The following is a 12,630-nucleotide window of genomic DNA, read 5'->3' on the forward strand; positions in this document are numbered from 1 at the left end:
CGCATTTAACTTAGTATAGTACAGTGTAGACGCTAGTGTGGACTGCCTAACCCCAACTCTCCTGTGTGTTTGAGCTTTCTTCCGTGTGTATACGTATGGGTTGTATGTGTGTATGTGGGTGTGCATGTGTGTGAGAGTATGGATGTATATGCACATGGAGGCCACAGGTCAACCTCAGGTTATTGTTCCTCTGCAGCCACCCATCTCATTTTTTTTTTTTTTTTGGTTCTTTTTTTTCGGAGCTGGGGACCGAACCCAGGGCCTTGCGCTTCCTAGGCAAGCGCTCTACCACTGAGCTAAATCCCCAACCCCCACCCATCTCATTTTGTTTTCTTTGAGACAGGCCTTTCTCTGGAGCCTGGGCTTTCTTATAAGGCTAGACTGGCTGCCCAGCAAGCTCTTGGAGTCCTCCTACCCCTGTCTCCCCAGTGCGGGCCGAGTTACAAGCGTGAACCACCACACATGAGGTACAGGTCCTCATGTTGACCAAGCTCTACCCCAGCCTTTCCTTTTCTTTTCTGACAAGGTCTCACTTCGTAGCCAAGGCTGACTTCAAACTTGTGACCTTTCGGCTTGCTTCAGACTATGAATGCTGGGATTTCGGGCCTGAACTGTGCCTAGCGTAGATGTTTTCAGAAAAAACCATCAAGGGTTCTGTGAGATGAAAAGCTCCCCCAGATTTCCCACCCGCAACCAGAATATAAGAAACCGGGCTGTGCATGGAGGCAGAACTAACAGCTGCTCTTAAAACTGGACAATGTGGGGCTGGAGAGATGGCTCAGCGGTTAAGAGCACTGACTGCTCTAACAGAGATCCTGAGTTCAAATCCCAGGAACCACATGGTGGCTCACAACCATCTGTAATGAGATCTGATGCCCTTTTCTGGTGTGTCTGAGGGCAGCTACAGTGTACTCATATACAATAAAATAAAATCTTAAAAAAAAAACTGGACAATGTAAAGCAGGAGCCTATCTCAAGAATAAAGGTGGGAAAAAAAAAAAAAAAAAAAAGGCTGGCAAATGGCTCAGCAGTTTAGAGCCCTGGTTGCTCTTCCCGATCAATCCAGGTGCTGGCTTGATTCCCAGCAACCTCATGGCAGCTCACAAGTGTCTGCACTTTCAGTTCCAGGGGAGCTAACACACTCTTCTGTCCTCATAGGGGCCAGGCGCACATGTCAGACACAGACATATATGCAGGCAAAGCACCCATACTATTATAAAATAAGATAATCAAAAACCATTTTTGAGCCGGGTAGTAGTGTCTCATGTCTTTGATCCCAGCACTCGGAAGGCAGAGGTGGTAAATCTCTGAGTTTGAGGCCTGCCTGGTCTACAGAGGAAGTTCCAGGACAGCTTGAAGAAACCTTGTCTCTAAACAAACAAACAAATAAATAAAAGTTTTTGAGACAGGATATTCTCTGTGTAGTAGCCCTGGTTATCCTAGAATTCCCTCTGTAGATCAGGCTAGCCTCCATCTCACAGAAAGCTGCCTGCTTCTGCCTCCTGAGTGCTGGGATTAAAGTACACAGCACCACTGTTTGGTTTAAGGCCTAATTTTAAATAAAGTTGTTCTGTTTGTTGTTTTGTTAATGGAAGGTAGGCTTGGGACCTCTGAGACCTCAGCCAGTGAGGTCTGACCCAGTCCATACCCCTCAGATAGAAAGGCATTGGTTGGTGCCCAGAGCAGCATTAATGATTCCTCCATGTAATCTGAGTCCTGATCATCACAGATGGGGACAGAGTCTCCTGTGCAGATCTCGGTGTGGCACAAGGAGAGGAGTGTCTCCCCCGCCCCCTCGATGCTGAGGCCCATACACATTCCCACAGATGGGAGTCCAGGCTGCACGGAAGGTTGGCAGTCAGGGTGCTGCATGGGGCTCGCAGAGGAGGAGGACTACTCCATGAGCTGACCTCCTCGCCACACCCTCCTCTCCTACACAGCCCAGCTCCCAGCACTGTCCCCTGGCCCTCCAAGCCAACTCTGTACACAGCTCTATACAGACTCTATCCCACACTGTCCCTGGAGTCACCCCATGCGCTGACCTGACAAGCTGAGCCAGCCTCTCTTGTCAAAGCCAAGCTCCCTTTGCCAACGTCCAGGCTGTTCAACCACCATCCTGTTACCACATAATCTAAACCAACATACCTGAAAACACCTGTCACCTCTTTTATTATGCTACATCATGTGTGTGTATTTGTGTGTGTGCGTGTGTGTGTCCATCTTTCTGTCTGTCCCCTACACACACACGCGCACACATAGACATACACTCCAGCTTGAATGTTGAGATCAGACAACTTTCCTCCTCCTGCAATGTGAGACTTAGTGATTGAACTCAAGCTTGCTGGCAAGGGTGTTTACCTGCCGAGTCATTTCAGGAGCCCCTGTCTGTGACCTGCTGATTTGGGGTGAATATCGTTACTTTCCCATCTCCCCAGGAGAGTTAGGGAACAGGCTTTCACTGAGAAGAACAGCGATCCAGCAAGACCCTAAGTTCATTTTCAGAATCTGCCCGACATGAGGTTTAGATAGAAATAGAGGGCCAAAGAGGCTAGAAAGCTGGATCAGCGGTGAAGACCACCTTCTCTCTCTCTCTTCTGGTGAACCCAAAGCAACCTCAGGTCCCAGTACCCACATTGGGAGGCTCACAACTGCCTACAACTCTAGCTTAGGGGATCCTACACCCTGTTCTGGCCTCTGCAGATGCCCAAATACAAATGCACGAACGTGTGTGCTCACACACACACACACACACACACACACACACACACATTTAAGTAGAAGGTCACAGTTATGCAGTTAAGGACAATCCTGGGCAAAAGGAAGTTCTTCCCACCAGTGACCCATCACGGGCTCAGCTCCAGTCTCTCTTACAAAGTGTTCTTATCATTTCTCAGAACCACGTGACATCTCTTTCTGGGAGACAAACTTTCTCTGACTGTCACCAGGCTCCACTGGTCTGGGAGGGGCACGAGTGTCTCTCTCTTTAGAATAATTTCACTCCTGCTAGGACAGCATCAGTTCCCACAGGGTGTGTGCCTGGGGACCCATGCTGTCATCAGGACTGAGAACCAGAGCTTTCGCTTTGATGAGGTCTACCACAGTCTCAAGAGTTCAGGCGGAGTCAGACCCTGACAGGGCTGTCAACGATGGGTGCCAGCTTCACAGTCCCTTGCTGGTGAGAAAGAGGAAGAAGCTGGGGTTGGCGGAGCAAGAGTGCCTCTCAGTCTTTTGACACACGTTGTTGTCAGCCCAGCGTGGACATCAGGAACTTTGACCACTACGCAGACCTCAGACAGTCACCAGAGTGTGTGTGTGTGTGTGTGTGTGTGTGTGTGTAGAGCAGGAAACAGTGAGGAGGGGCACCAGCTATCAGGCCCTCTCCCCTTCCAGCCAGAGCCAGGCCTGGAGTCAGTGGGATAAAAGCCAGGCCTCTCCTCAAACCCCAGGCAGCCCCACCATGCTGTGCTAACCAGCTTTTCCAACATAAACACGAGGCCCAGGCTTAGGGACATTTTTTAGAGATGACATCAGCTCTTAAAGTGACATGTTTCCTGCCACTGTCAGCCGAGAACACAGCATGTTTAGAGCCCACTGGTTGGAAAGGGGGTACCACAGAAATAGCCCATGTGGGCTGTGGTCACTAGGAGAGATGCCCAAGCAGCCCTCTCAGTTGTGCTCATGACCTGGCCTGGCATTGCAGGAATGATACAAGGAGAGAGAAAAGGTCCTAACCCCCCAGGTCCCCAAACACACCAGGGATGAGTGTTCCAGTTGTCCTCTCATCTGTGGCCACACCCTTCCTGCTTTGTGCCATTTGGCATGTGTTACCACATCCTTTAAGGACCATGTCCAACATCTCTCAAGTCTGTGGAGGCAGCCCTCATTCCCACTCATCAGTGTACCCCTCTCCAGCCTTCTCAGTCCCCTCAGACTCCAGCTGCTGACAGACTTGTGGAAGACAACACAGGAGACCGACCCAAGGGTAGTAAGAATGGTAGGGAGGGGCTGCAATGGTTAATGTTAGTTGTCACTTTGGTATAATCTAGAATCACTTGAGGAAGAGTCTCTGAGGATGCCTGTGAGGGATTGTCTTAATTACATTAATTGATGTGGGAAGACCTGCCCACTGTGAGTGGCACCATTCCCTGGGCTTTGGGGTCCTGGACTTCATAAAAAGGAAGTGAGCTGAGCAGCAACACACATGCATTTATTTGTTCTCTGCTTCTTGGCTATGGATGCTATAAAGTCAGCTGTCTTAAGCTCTTGTTGTTTTGATCTCCTGGCATTAGTAGACGATTGAAGTGGAAACTTCTAGTTCTTTGGAAAGTTAGTTATGCCAAATGATGTTTTGTGGGGCACACGGGTGAAAGGATGTTTTGCTAAAGCATACACATGAAAGACTGTTCTTCTGAAGCAGACATAGGTGAAAGGATGTTTGGATACAGCAGACACATGAAAGGATGCTTGATAAAGGACTGTAAACATGACTCCACAGACAGTGGGAGAGGAGCACTGGGCATTGGTTTGGTTTGCTCTGCCTTGCTATTCTTCACTACAGACAGACATGCATTGGTTCACCTTACATAGCATTGTAACTCACCCAAGAACTGCTCCTGAGGCTCCTACAGCAGCTTGCACTTTGTGACCTTGCCTCAGGCTGGTTGGGGAGCCTATCGGTTTCTGTAGGATTGAACTACAGCTGCCCAAGGACTGGAGTGAAGCTGCTGGTTCCTGCCTGGTGTCTGCCTGCCTAGAGGACTGGTCTGCAGCTACAAAGTTGTATTTGGTGTTTGCTACGGGACTGAACTGCTGTCCAAGAAGACTGAGCTCACCCCCAAAAAACTATTGCTGAACAGGCCCACTCCCCCCAACCCCCATCCTAATCACTTTTCTCTTCCATTACCTGTGCTGGGTGGTGGGCTAGAGGAGAGGTTGAAGCCTTACTAAAAGTAGGTTGCAAACAATTCATGCCTACAGACTATAATCTGGAAATGTGAGCTAAATAAACCCTTTCACCCCTGAGTTACTGTGTTGAGGTACCTTATCATATCAACAGGAACAAAACTAAGATAGGCACTCCTGTTGATCATTTTCCTGCTCAGTCAGTAAATTCTTGGTAAGGGGTCAACCCTAGCACCCACTCTGAGAAGCATCTATTACCCACGATATGCTGAATACCCTTGGAACTGGGAGGAGACACTGACCCCTGACTCCAAGTTTTGTAATGGAAGCCTGAGGACTCACCCTGAGCCCCCAACTGGACCCCTTACTGTGCAGGTATCTACCTTGCTGTTGTCTCTGGACACCAACCAGACGGAGGGCCTGAAGGACTCTGGTAGTCAATGGAGTGGAGTGGACCTGAAGACTAGCAGTCATGTCTAGGAGGGACTGACTACCTCAAAACAGCCGTTTGAGGCTGGAGGAATATCTCAGTGGTTAAGAGTGGCTGCTTTTCCAGAGAACCCATGATCAATTCCTAGAACCCACATGGCAGCTCACAACTGTCTATAACTCAATTTCTAGGGTATCTGACATCATCACACAGATATACATACAGGCAAAACACCAATGCACATAAAAAACAAACCATTAAAAGAGATTTAATAAAAACAGCTCTTTCAACTCCCCTGACTCAGGCCCTAGAACTAAATAAAGCCATCTGTGAAGGCTGTGGGGTGTCCACCCGTCACTGTCTCAGTTACGTGTTGCTGAGGCAGAATACCTGACGAGAGCCACTTAGGAAAGGGTGTACGGTTCCAGGGTACAGGGAGGAGGACAGGGCGGTAGGAATGGGAAGTGGCTGGCCACAGGCATCTGCCTGTCAGGAAGCAGAGAGAGGTGGATAGATGCTGGTGCTCAGCTCCCTGCTTTTTATTCAGCCGAGACCTCAGCTCTGGGATGGTGTTGCCCACATTCAGTGTGGGTTTTCCTACACTGACCCTATATAGGTAATTCCTAACAGACATAGCCAGAGATTTGTCTCCATGGTGACTCTTAAGTCCCATCGAGTTGACAAGATTAACCACACTGTTAGCCATTTTTATGGCAATTGTAAAATTCTGTTTTGCCCCACACTATTGAGTGCTCTCTGCTCTGGCTAGAGGGATCGTGGGTGGAGGGGCAGGCATACCTCTTACCCCAGGGGAGCGGGGCTCTCAGAGGAGGCAGGGGCAAGTTCACCAGTGACGTGGAATTTCAGGCTCGAGGGCTGGGGATAGGCAGCTGTAGAACCTTCCTGAAAGTGGAGGAGGCAGCCTCGGGAATGCTTGGAGAATGGATAGAAAAACCCCAACCACAAAGGGAGAAGGCCTGAGGCTGAGAGAAACGCATACAGTGGAGGCAAGGGGTGCTTCAGGCTGAGTAGAGTGAGGGGATTATCAGAAGGGAGGCTTTTCTGAGGGAGGCTCATTGCTAGTAGAACTGTCTTGGGATGGAAGCAGGTGGTAGAAACTGTCGCGCGCCCAATGTCCCGCCAGCAAGAACGACGCGCGGCAACAGGATTCTTCTGCGAGCAAGCCTTTACTGTGTTACAGCTCTCTTAGTGTTACAGCTCTCTTGAACAGGGACTCCGAGCAGCAAAATCGCTTGGCTTATATGGACAACAGTATGCTAATTAACTCTCAGGGATTGGTGGGGCTTGGATCACCCCACTACTTGTCCTCCAGGGATTGGCGGAGAATGAATCACCTCATTAGCATATTAATGGTCAACTGACACCTGGTGCATAAACCGCACATGTGCAGTACCGCTGTTCACCACTAGAGGGAGCCCTAGCAAGGGGACAAGCCTGCACATGCGCAGTAAGTCGTTTATATCCAGACAAGGCTGGATGTCGGCGCCATCTTTGTTTCGCCACGCCGCTCTCTACAAGAAACCTTGACTCACACAGTTTCACAGACATCAATGGCTGAGGAAAAGATGAGTCTGAGGAGAGGAAGCTTACGTGGAATACCCAACACCACCTTCTTGAGAGAGTTTCTGTGGCAGCAAGAAGGGTAAACTGAGACATTATCAACCCAAGTCTCAAGTGGTTCCCAAGTCCACACCCCCTCCTCAGGATGCCCGGGTCTGTGCTGAAGGTTGCATGTGAGGCCCAGAGGGAGCTGGGAGGACTGGGCCACCTCCACCGATGCTGCCCTTCTTCCTTGGGAAGGAGCCAGCCGGATGCCCAGGGCCCAGTGCTGAGGCTACTGCTGACTCAGTTGCTTTTAGTCAGCTCAGCATTCTGGCCTATGCCCGCCCCGTGGGATTAGAAACTCTTTGTTGGGGTCAGGCCACAGACCACACCCCTGACTAGAGGCTTCCATGTCTGTAGTCTCTGCTTTGTGGGGAAGTGTGGGGCCCAGGAGTCATTCAGAGAGACCTGTAGCTGACAACAGTGGCCTTGGGTGTCCAGGGCTGAGGATCATCTTGGGTAAGCTGGTGGGCTTAATCAGAAAGGGGTTCCCAGTGGAAGAGGTCAGAGGGCCCTAGATAGGGAGATCACCCCATACAGGCTACACAGTAGGGCAGGGCGGTAGGAGGCTGAGGGGTTTTCGGGCTCCCCAAGCAGACTGGCACTTTCTGAGGCAGAGGTGGGTTCCCATTAGATAAGAGTCACTTGAGAGGTGTGGGCTGCATCATTCCAACGCACCATGGTCAGAAGAGGAACCGATTTGAAGTTTGGCCCATTAGCTCAGCTTCTGCACATTGTTAAATGCAGGGTCCTACACACAGCTGGTGTGCGCCCAGACAAGCTGCTCTGTGACCTCTTTCTCTTCCCTCCTGTCCTACGTCCCTGAGCTGACAGGGGCTCTTAGGCATGGAGGAGGGTGGGGTGTCATGAAGCCAGTGTGGGTCGTTATCCTTGGGTGGATCCTGCTGGTGCCCAGGGTAGGGACTGCCCAGAGAGGACCCCCAGAAGAGGCATCCTTCTACCATGGAACCTTTCCACCAGGTATGTCCGCTCCTCCGCTATGCTGTCTGTCTATCCACCTGTCAGTATCTATTTGTCTTCCTACCTCGGCGGACTTGCCAAAGAACTGGAATTGGGTACTCTGGTAGGATGGGGAAAACATCCATGTGAACTCTAAATTTCCTGGTAGAGAGACGGAGGTCCGGGTGGGGGTGGGGGTGGGGTAGGATGTCCATCCGTGTGCTTGTGCCATGCTGGGAATCCAACGTAATGCCTTGGTCATGCTAGGCAAGCACTTTGGCACTGAGCTATATCCCCAACCCAGAAATGTTTTTGAAAGTTACTAGAGGGGCCAGAGAGATGGCTCAGTGGTTAAGAGCACTGGCTGCTCTTCCAGAGGTCCTGAGTTCAATTCCCAGCAACAGCAAGGTGGCTCACAACCATCTGTAATGGGATCTGATGCTCTCTTCTGGTGTGTCTGAAGAGTGCAACGGAGTTTTCATATACCTAAAATAAATCTTTAAAAAAGAAAAAAAGAAAGTTACTAGAATTAGAATTTATCAGTTAAGAGTGCTTAGTGCTCTTGTAGAGGCATGGGGTTCAGTTCCCAGCATCCACATCCATCTGGTGACTCATAAGTGCCTGGATTTCCAACTCCACGGGATCCAGACCCTCTTCTGGCCTCTTCAGACACTCGTATTCACCAGCCTTCCCACCCAATACCCCCCAAACATCAGTACACACATTGATAGAAAATAAAAATGTAAAACAAGTCATCAATATCTACAGACAATGTGTGCTAATTAGAACTGTAATTGTACCCAAAAATGTTTTTAATTCTGTAGCTTCCTTCTCCCTGTCCCCTAAATTCCTATTCCAGGGAGCTGGGGCAGGTCACAGGGTGCCCTGAGCCTGGGCAGCATAGTTAGAGCTCCCAAGGTAGGTGAGGTTGGAGCAGTCCAGGGTCTGCTGTGGGGTCTCTCTCTCTACAGGCTTCTCCTGGGGCATGGGCAGTTCTGCCTACCAGACAAAAGATGCATGGGACCAGGATGGGGAAGGGCCCAGCAGCTGGGACAACTTCACACATGGCAGAAAGGGACAGGTGCTAGGGGGTGACACAGCAGACTCAGCCTGTGACAGCTACTATAAACTTCAGGTGAGTGAAGGAGGCTGTGTGCACCGTCCTGTCTGAGATGTGGGGAGTGCGGTACAGGGGCATCTCACTGACAATATCAACCTGAAGTTCTGCTAAACACCCTGTACCCAGGGTAGCCCAAGAAGGTGGGGCAGTGGTGGCTGAGGCTGGGAGTGCCAGAATGTAGGAAGAAGAAAGATAGATGAAAAGGGCCTGCAATCAGGTGCCAAAAAGCCCAATGACTTGGTCCTAGAGTCTGCAGGAGGGCACGGGGCAGCTCAGATTCCCTGTTCTCCAAGTTTATTGACAACTTTGCGTGGACTTCTGTCTGTGAGTACATTGCCAGTGTGGACCAGGAACTCATAGTCTAGCCATTCTAGAGGACACCACTCCACTTGGAGTTCCAGATATGGGTGATCCTTGAGGCCCCCAAGACTTGTCTCCCCTTCCTCATAGCCCAGGTGGCCTAGCCCTGCTTCCCCACCCTGTCTACACAGGAGGACATTGCCCTGCTGAAGGAACTACAAGTCAGCCACTACCAATTTTCCCTGTCTTGGCCCAGGCTCCTGCCCACCGGGATCAGAGGTGAGTGTCAACAGCCCCTCCCTAGGCTCTGTGGGGATCAGGGTCAGGTGAGGGTGACCAGCCCACAAGCATGGGTTCAGCAGGTAACTGAGCTCCGGGCATACCAATGACATTCTTCTCTGGCTCAAGACACTGGGCTGCAAGTGCTTCAGCCTGCAGAAGGTCAGGAGACCCAAGAATGTTGTACCCCAGAAGAAAGGCCAAGTTCTGTCTCACTTACAGCTGAACAGGTGAACAAGAATGAAATCAAATTCTACAGCGACTTTATTGACGCCCTTCTGAGGAGCAACATCACCCCCATTGTGACCTTGTACCACTGGGAACTGCCACAGGTGAGGGTTTGTTTCAGTCTGATGTAAGGACTGACAGTGTTCAAAAAATTGGGCAGAGCCTGGAGTCCGACTCTGGACAGAAAGATGTGGTGAGTAATTGTCTTAGCTTATTTGTGCTGCTCTGACAGAATGCCACAGCCCGGTGAAGTTAAAAGCATTATTAGCTTGTCTCAGTTCTGCAGTCCAAGGTCAGGGTGCCAAAAGTATCCATGAACTAGGGACTGGCCGGTGCTTCCAAAATGGTGTCTTGAACACTGTGTCCTCTAGGCGGCGCTGTGTCCCCACAAGGCAGAGACGGAGGGGAGAAAGGAATGAATTAGCTATGTCATTTTACAGGATCCTATTCATGATGGGGCTGGAGAGACGGTTCATTGGACCGTCCTCAGCACCCACATAAAAAGACAGGCAGGGTAGATAGAATGGTCCGGTCACGGAATGATAAAAGATGAGGATTTCTGAGTGGGAGGGGCTTCCTGTGGGACGTTACTGGAGACTGGAGGCGTGGCCTGAGAACTCCCGCTGCAAGCTAAGGCAACTGGAAACTGGGTTGGGGAGCTAATAAAGGCTTATTAGCTGGGGCAGAGGACACAACAGGTTTGCAGTTTTTCACTATTGTCTTCTGCCATAGAGGTTTTATTGCCTCACACTAATAGCAGAGGCTCCAGGGAGTTCCCTGACTTCAGCGAGACGCTCCAACTCCTCCCCAGCGCTTTCCTACAAGCGCCAAGCCCCCGGCTGTCACAATGAGTAGTCTAGACGTTCCCCAGTATCACATTCATCCTGGACCTGAATTTTTTTTTTTTTTTTTGACACAGGGTTTCAAAAAATCCTGGCTGGAACTCACTTTGTATACTAGGCTGGCCTCAAACTCAGAGATCTGCCTGCCTCTGCCTCTTGAATGCTAGATTAAAGCTGTGCACCACCACTGTTTGGCTACCCTGAGTTTCTGATCCTCCTGCCTCCACCTCCTGAGCGCTAGGGTGGGAGGCATGTGCCTATGCCTGGTTTACATCTTTAGTATTCCGATCTGTCAGCTTCCTCCTAAGCAGGCTTTCCCAGCTTCCTCTGATCCCTCCAGTTAGGCATAAAGGACGCTCCCTGGCAGCAGACTGTGCCCCCCTCCCCTGCATCTCTGCTCCCATTGTATTATAATCACCCATGCTTTAGGCAGACACTTCACCAATCTACTCCATGGTCTCCCCAGGGCACCAGCTTCTCTCTCTGTTGACAGATGCTCCAGGTGACATATGGTGGGTGGCAGAATGTGAGTATGACCGGATACTTCAGGGACTATGCTGACCTGTGTTTTGAGGTCTTTGGGGACCGAGTGAAGCATTGGCTCACGTTCAGTGATCCTCGGGTAAGTAGGGCCTCTTCTTCAGATGGGGAGACAGGGATGTCCCCTGCATTCTCTTACGATCCTGGGGTCCCCATTTCTGTCTCCGCAGACAATGGTGGAAAAGGTCTATGAGACTGGTCTCCACACTCCAGGCCTGAGGCTCCAGGGTACTGGCCTGTACATGGCCGCACACCATATCATTAAGGTGAGCCAGATCCTTCTGGGGCGAAGGGTGGGCTTCAGGGTGGGCTCCAGGGTGGGAAGGAGGCGTTCAGAGAAGGTGCTTAGCTATGCTGAAGGCTGAGGGAGGGTAGAGACAGTGGGTTGCTTACAAGACACTGTAGGTTGGTGTCTATATGTAGATGAGGGCTGGCATAAATTAGGTCAAGGTCCATAATTGGGCGGTAAAAAGGAAGGCGGGGACAAAGCTTTTGTAAGGAGGGAGAGAAGGGGAACCAGAAGAAGAATCAAGGAGACGGAGAAGAGTGACCTAGATCTGGGTGGTCTTAAATGGTCCTAGGTAGTTACGTATATTTCTTAAGGGATGGCTTTCTATAGGTCAATTTATCTTTTTTTTTAAAGATTTTATTTCTTTATTATATATAAGTACACTGTAACTGTCTTCACACACACCAGAAAAGGGCATCGGATCTCATTACAGATGGTTGTGAGCCACCATGTGGTTGCTGGGAATTGAACTCAGGACCTCTGGAAAAGTAGTCGGGTGTTCTTAACCACTGAGCCATCTCTCCAGCCCATCAATTTATCTTATCTACATGGACAGTTTTTATCTTTATCATTTGACTCTGAGTTTATGGTGTGGACATTCTGTGGAGTGTAAAATTTACTAAGTAAATCTGAGATAAAGCCATTGTTAAATTACAAGTTTCTGGAGTTTTGAATTTGTTGAGCTTGTTGGAGTGTGGGCAGAGTTCGAGACTAGCAGAGAGCCGCTGGGAGAGATTCTAACCAGAGATGAATTAAGGTTGGTTCCATATGGTTTTCTGGTGCCGGAACTAACTCTAGGGAGCAGCGTGGCAAAGTGCCTCGCTGGAACGGCTCAAGAACTGCCTGGGTCAGAGAGTACTTGGGGGCAGGCAGCATGGAGCTGCTGAGATAAATTACTGTTAGTTCTATGAGGCCCTACAGTGCTGGCATTAGAGCGGGATGAAAGGCACCAACTTTTTAATATTTACCACAACACACACGGATGAAGATAAAGATACAGGAGTGATGTTGGGGATGCCAAGCCTGAAGGAACTTGTCCCAGTGGACACTTGGCTGGAACGATAACCTCCTCTGGCAGGAAGGGCGGACTATGGTGACACAGTAACCTGCACTCATG

General features: G+C 50.1%; 1 protein-coding gene across 2 annotated transcripts in view; it reads left to right on the top strand.

Annotated features, from left to right (window-relative positions):
• Lctl (lactase-like) overlaps positions 1-12,630 on the top strand; it is a 28,573-nt gene that overhangs the window by 825 nt on the left and 15,118 nt on the right. The window contains exons 2-7 of one of the 2 annotated variants that reach the window (XM_063265509.1): positions 527-7,936; positions 8,887-9,050; positions 9,527-9,614; positions 9,837-9,946; positions 11,178-11,306; positions 11,395-11,490. In XM_063265509.1, the coding sequence (XP_063121579.1) occupies positions 7,822-7,936; positions 8,887-9,050; positions 9,527-9,614; positions 9,837-9,946; positions 11,178-11,306; positions 11,395-11,490 (702 nt within the window). In that variant the 5' untranslated portion in view covers positions 527-7,821. Of the gene's footprint in view, positions 1-526; positions 7,937-8,886; positions 9,051-9,526; positions 9,615-9,836; positions 9,947-11,177; positions 11,307-11,394; positions 11,491-12,630 lie in introns of those variants that run through there. The other variant, NM_001401134.1, reaches the window with a different exon arrangement.

Source organism: Rattus norvegicus, chromosome 8, assembly GCF_036323735.1.
Source record: "Rattus norvegicus strain BN/NHsdMcwi chromosome 8, GRCr8, whole genome shotgun sequence".
In the NCBI taxonomy this organism is placed as follows: Eukaryota; Metazoa; Chordata; class Mammalia; order Rodentia; family Muridae; genus Rattus; species Rattus norvegicus.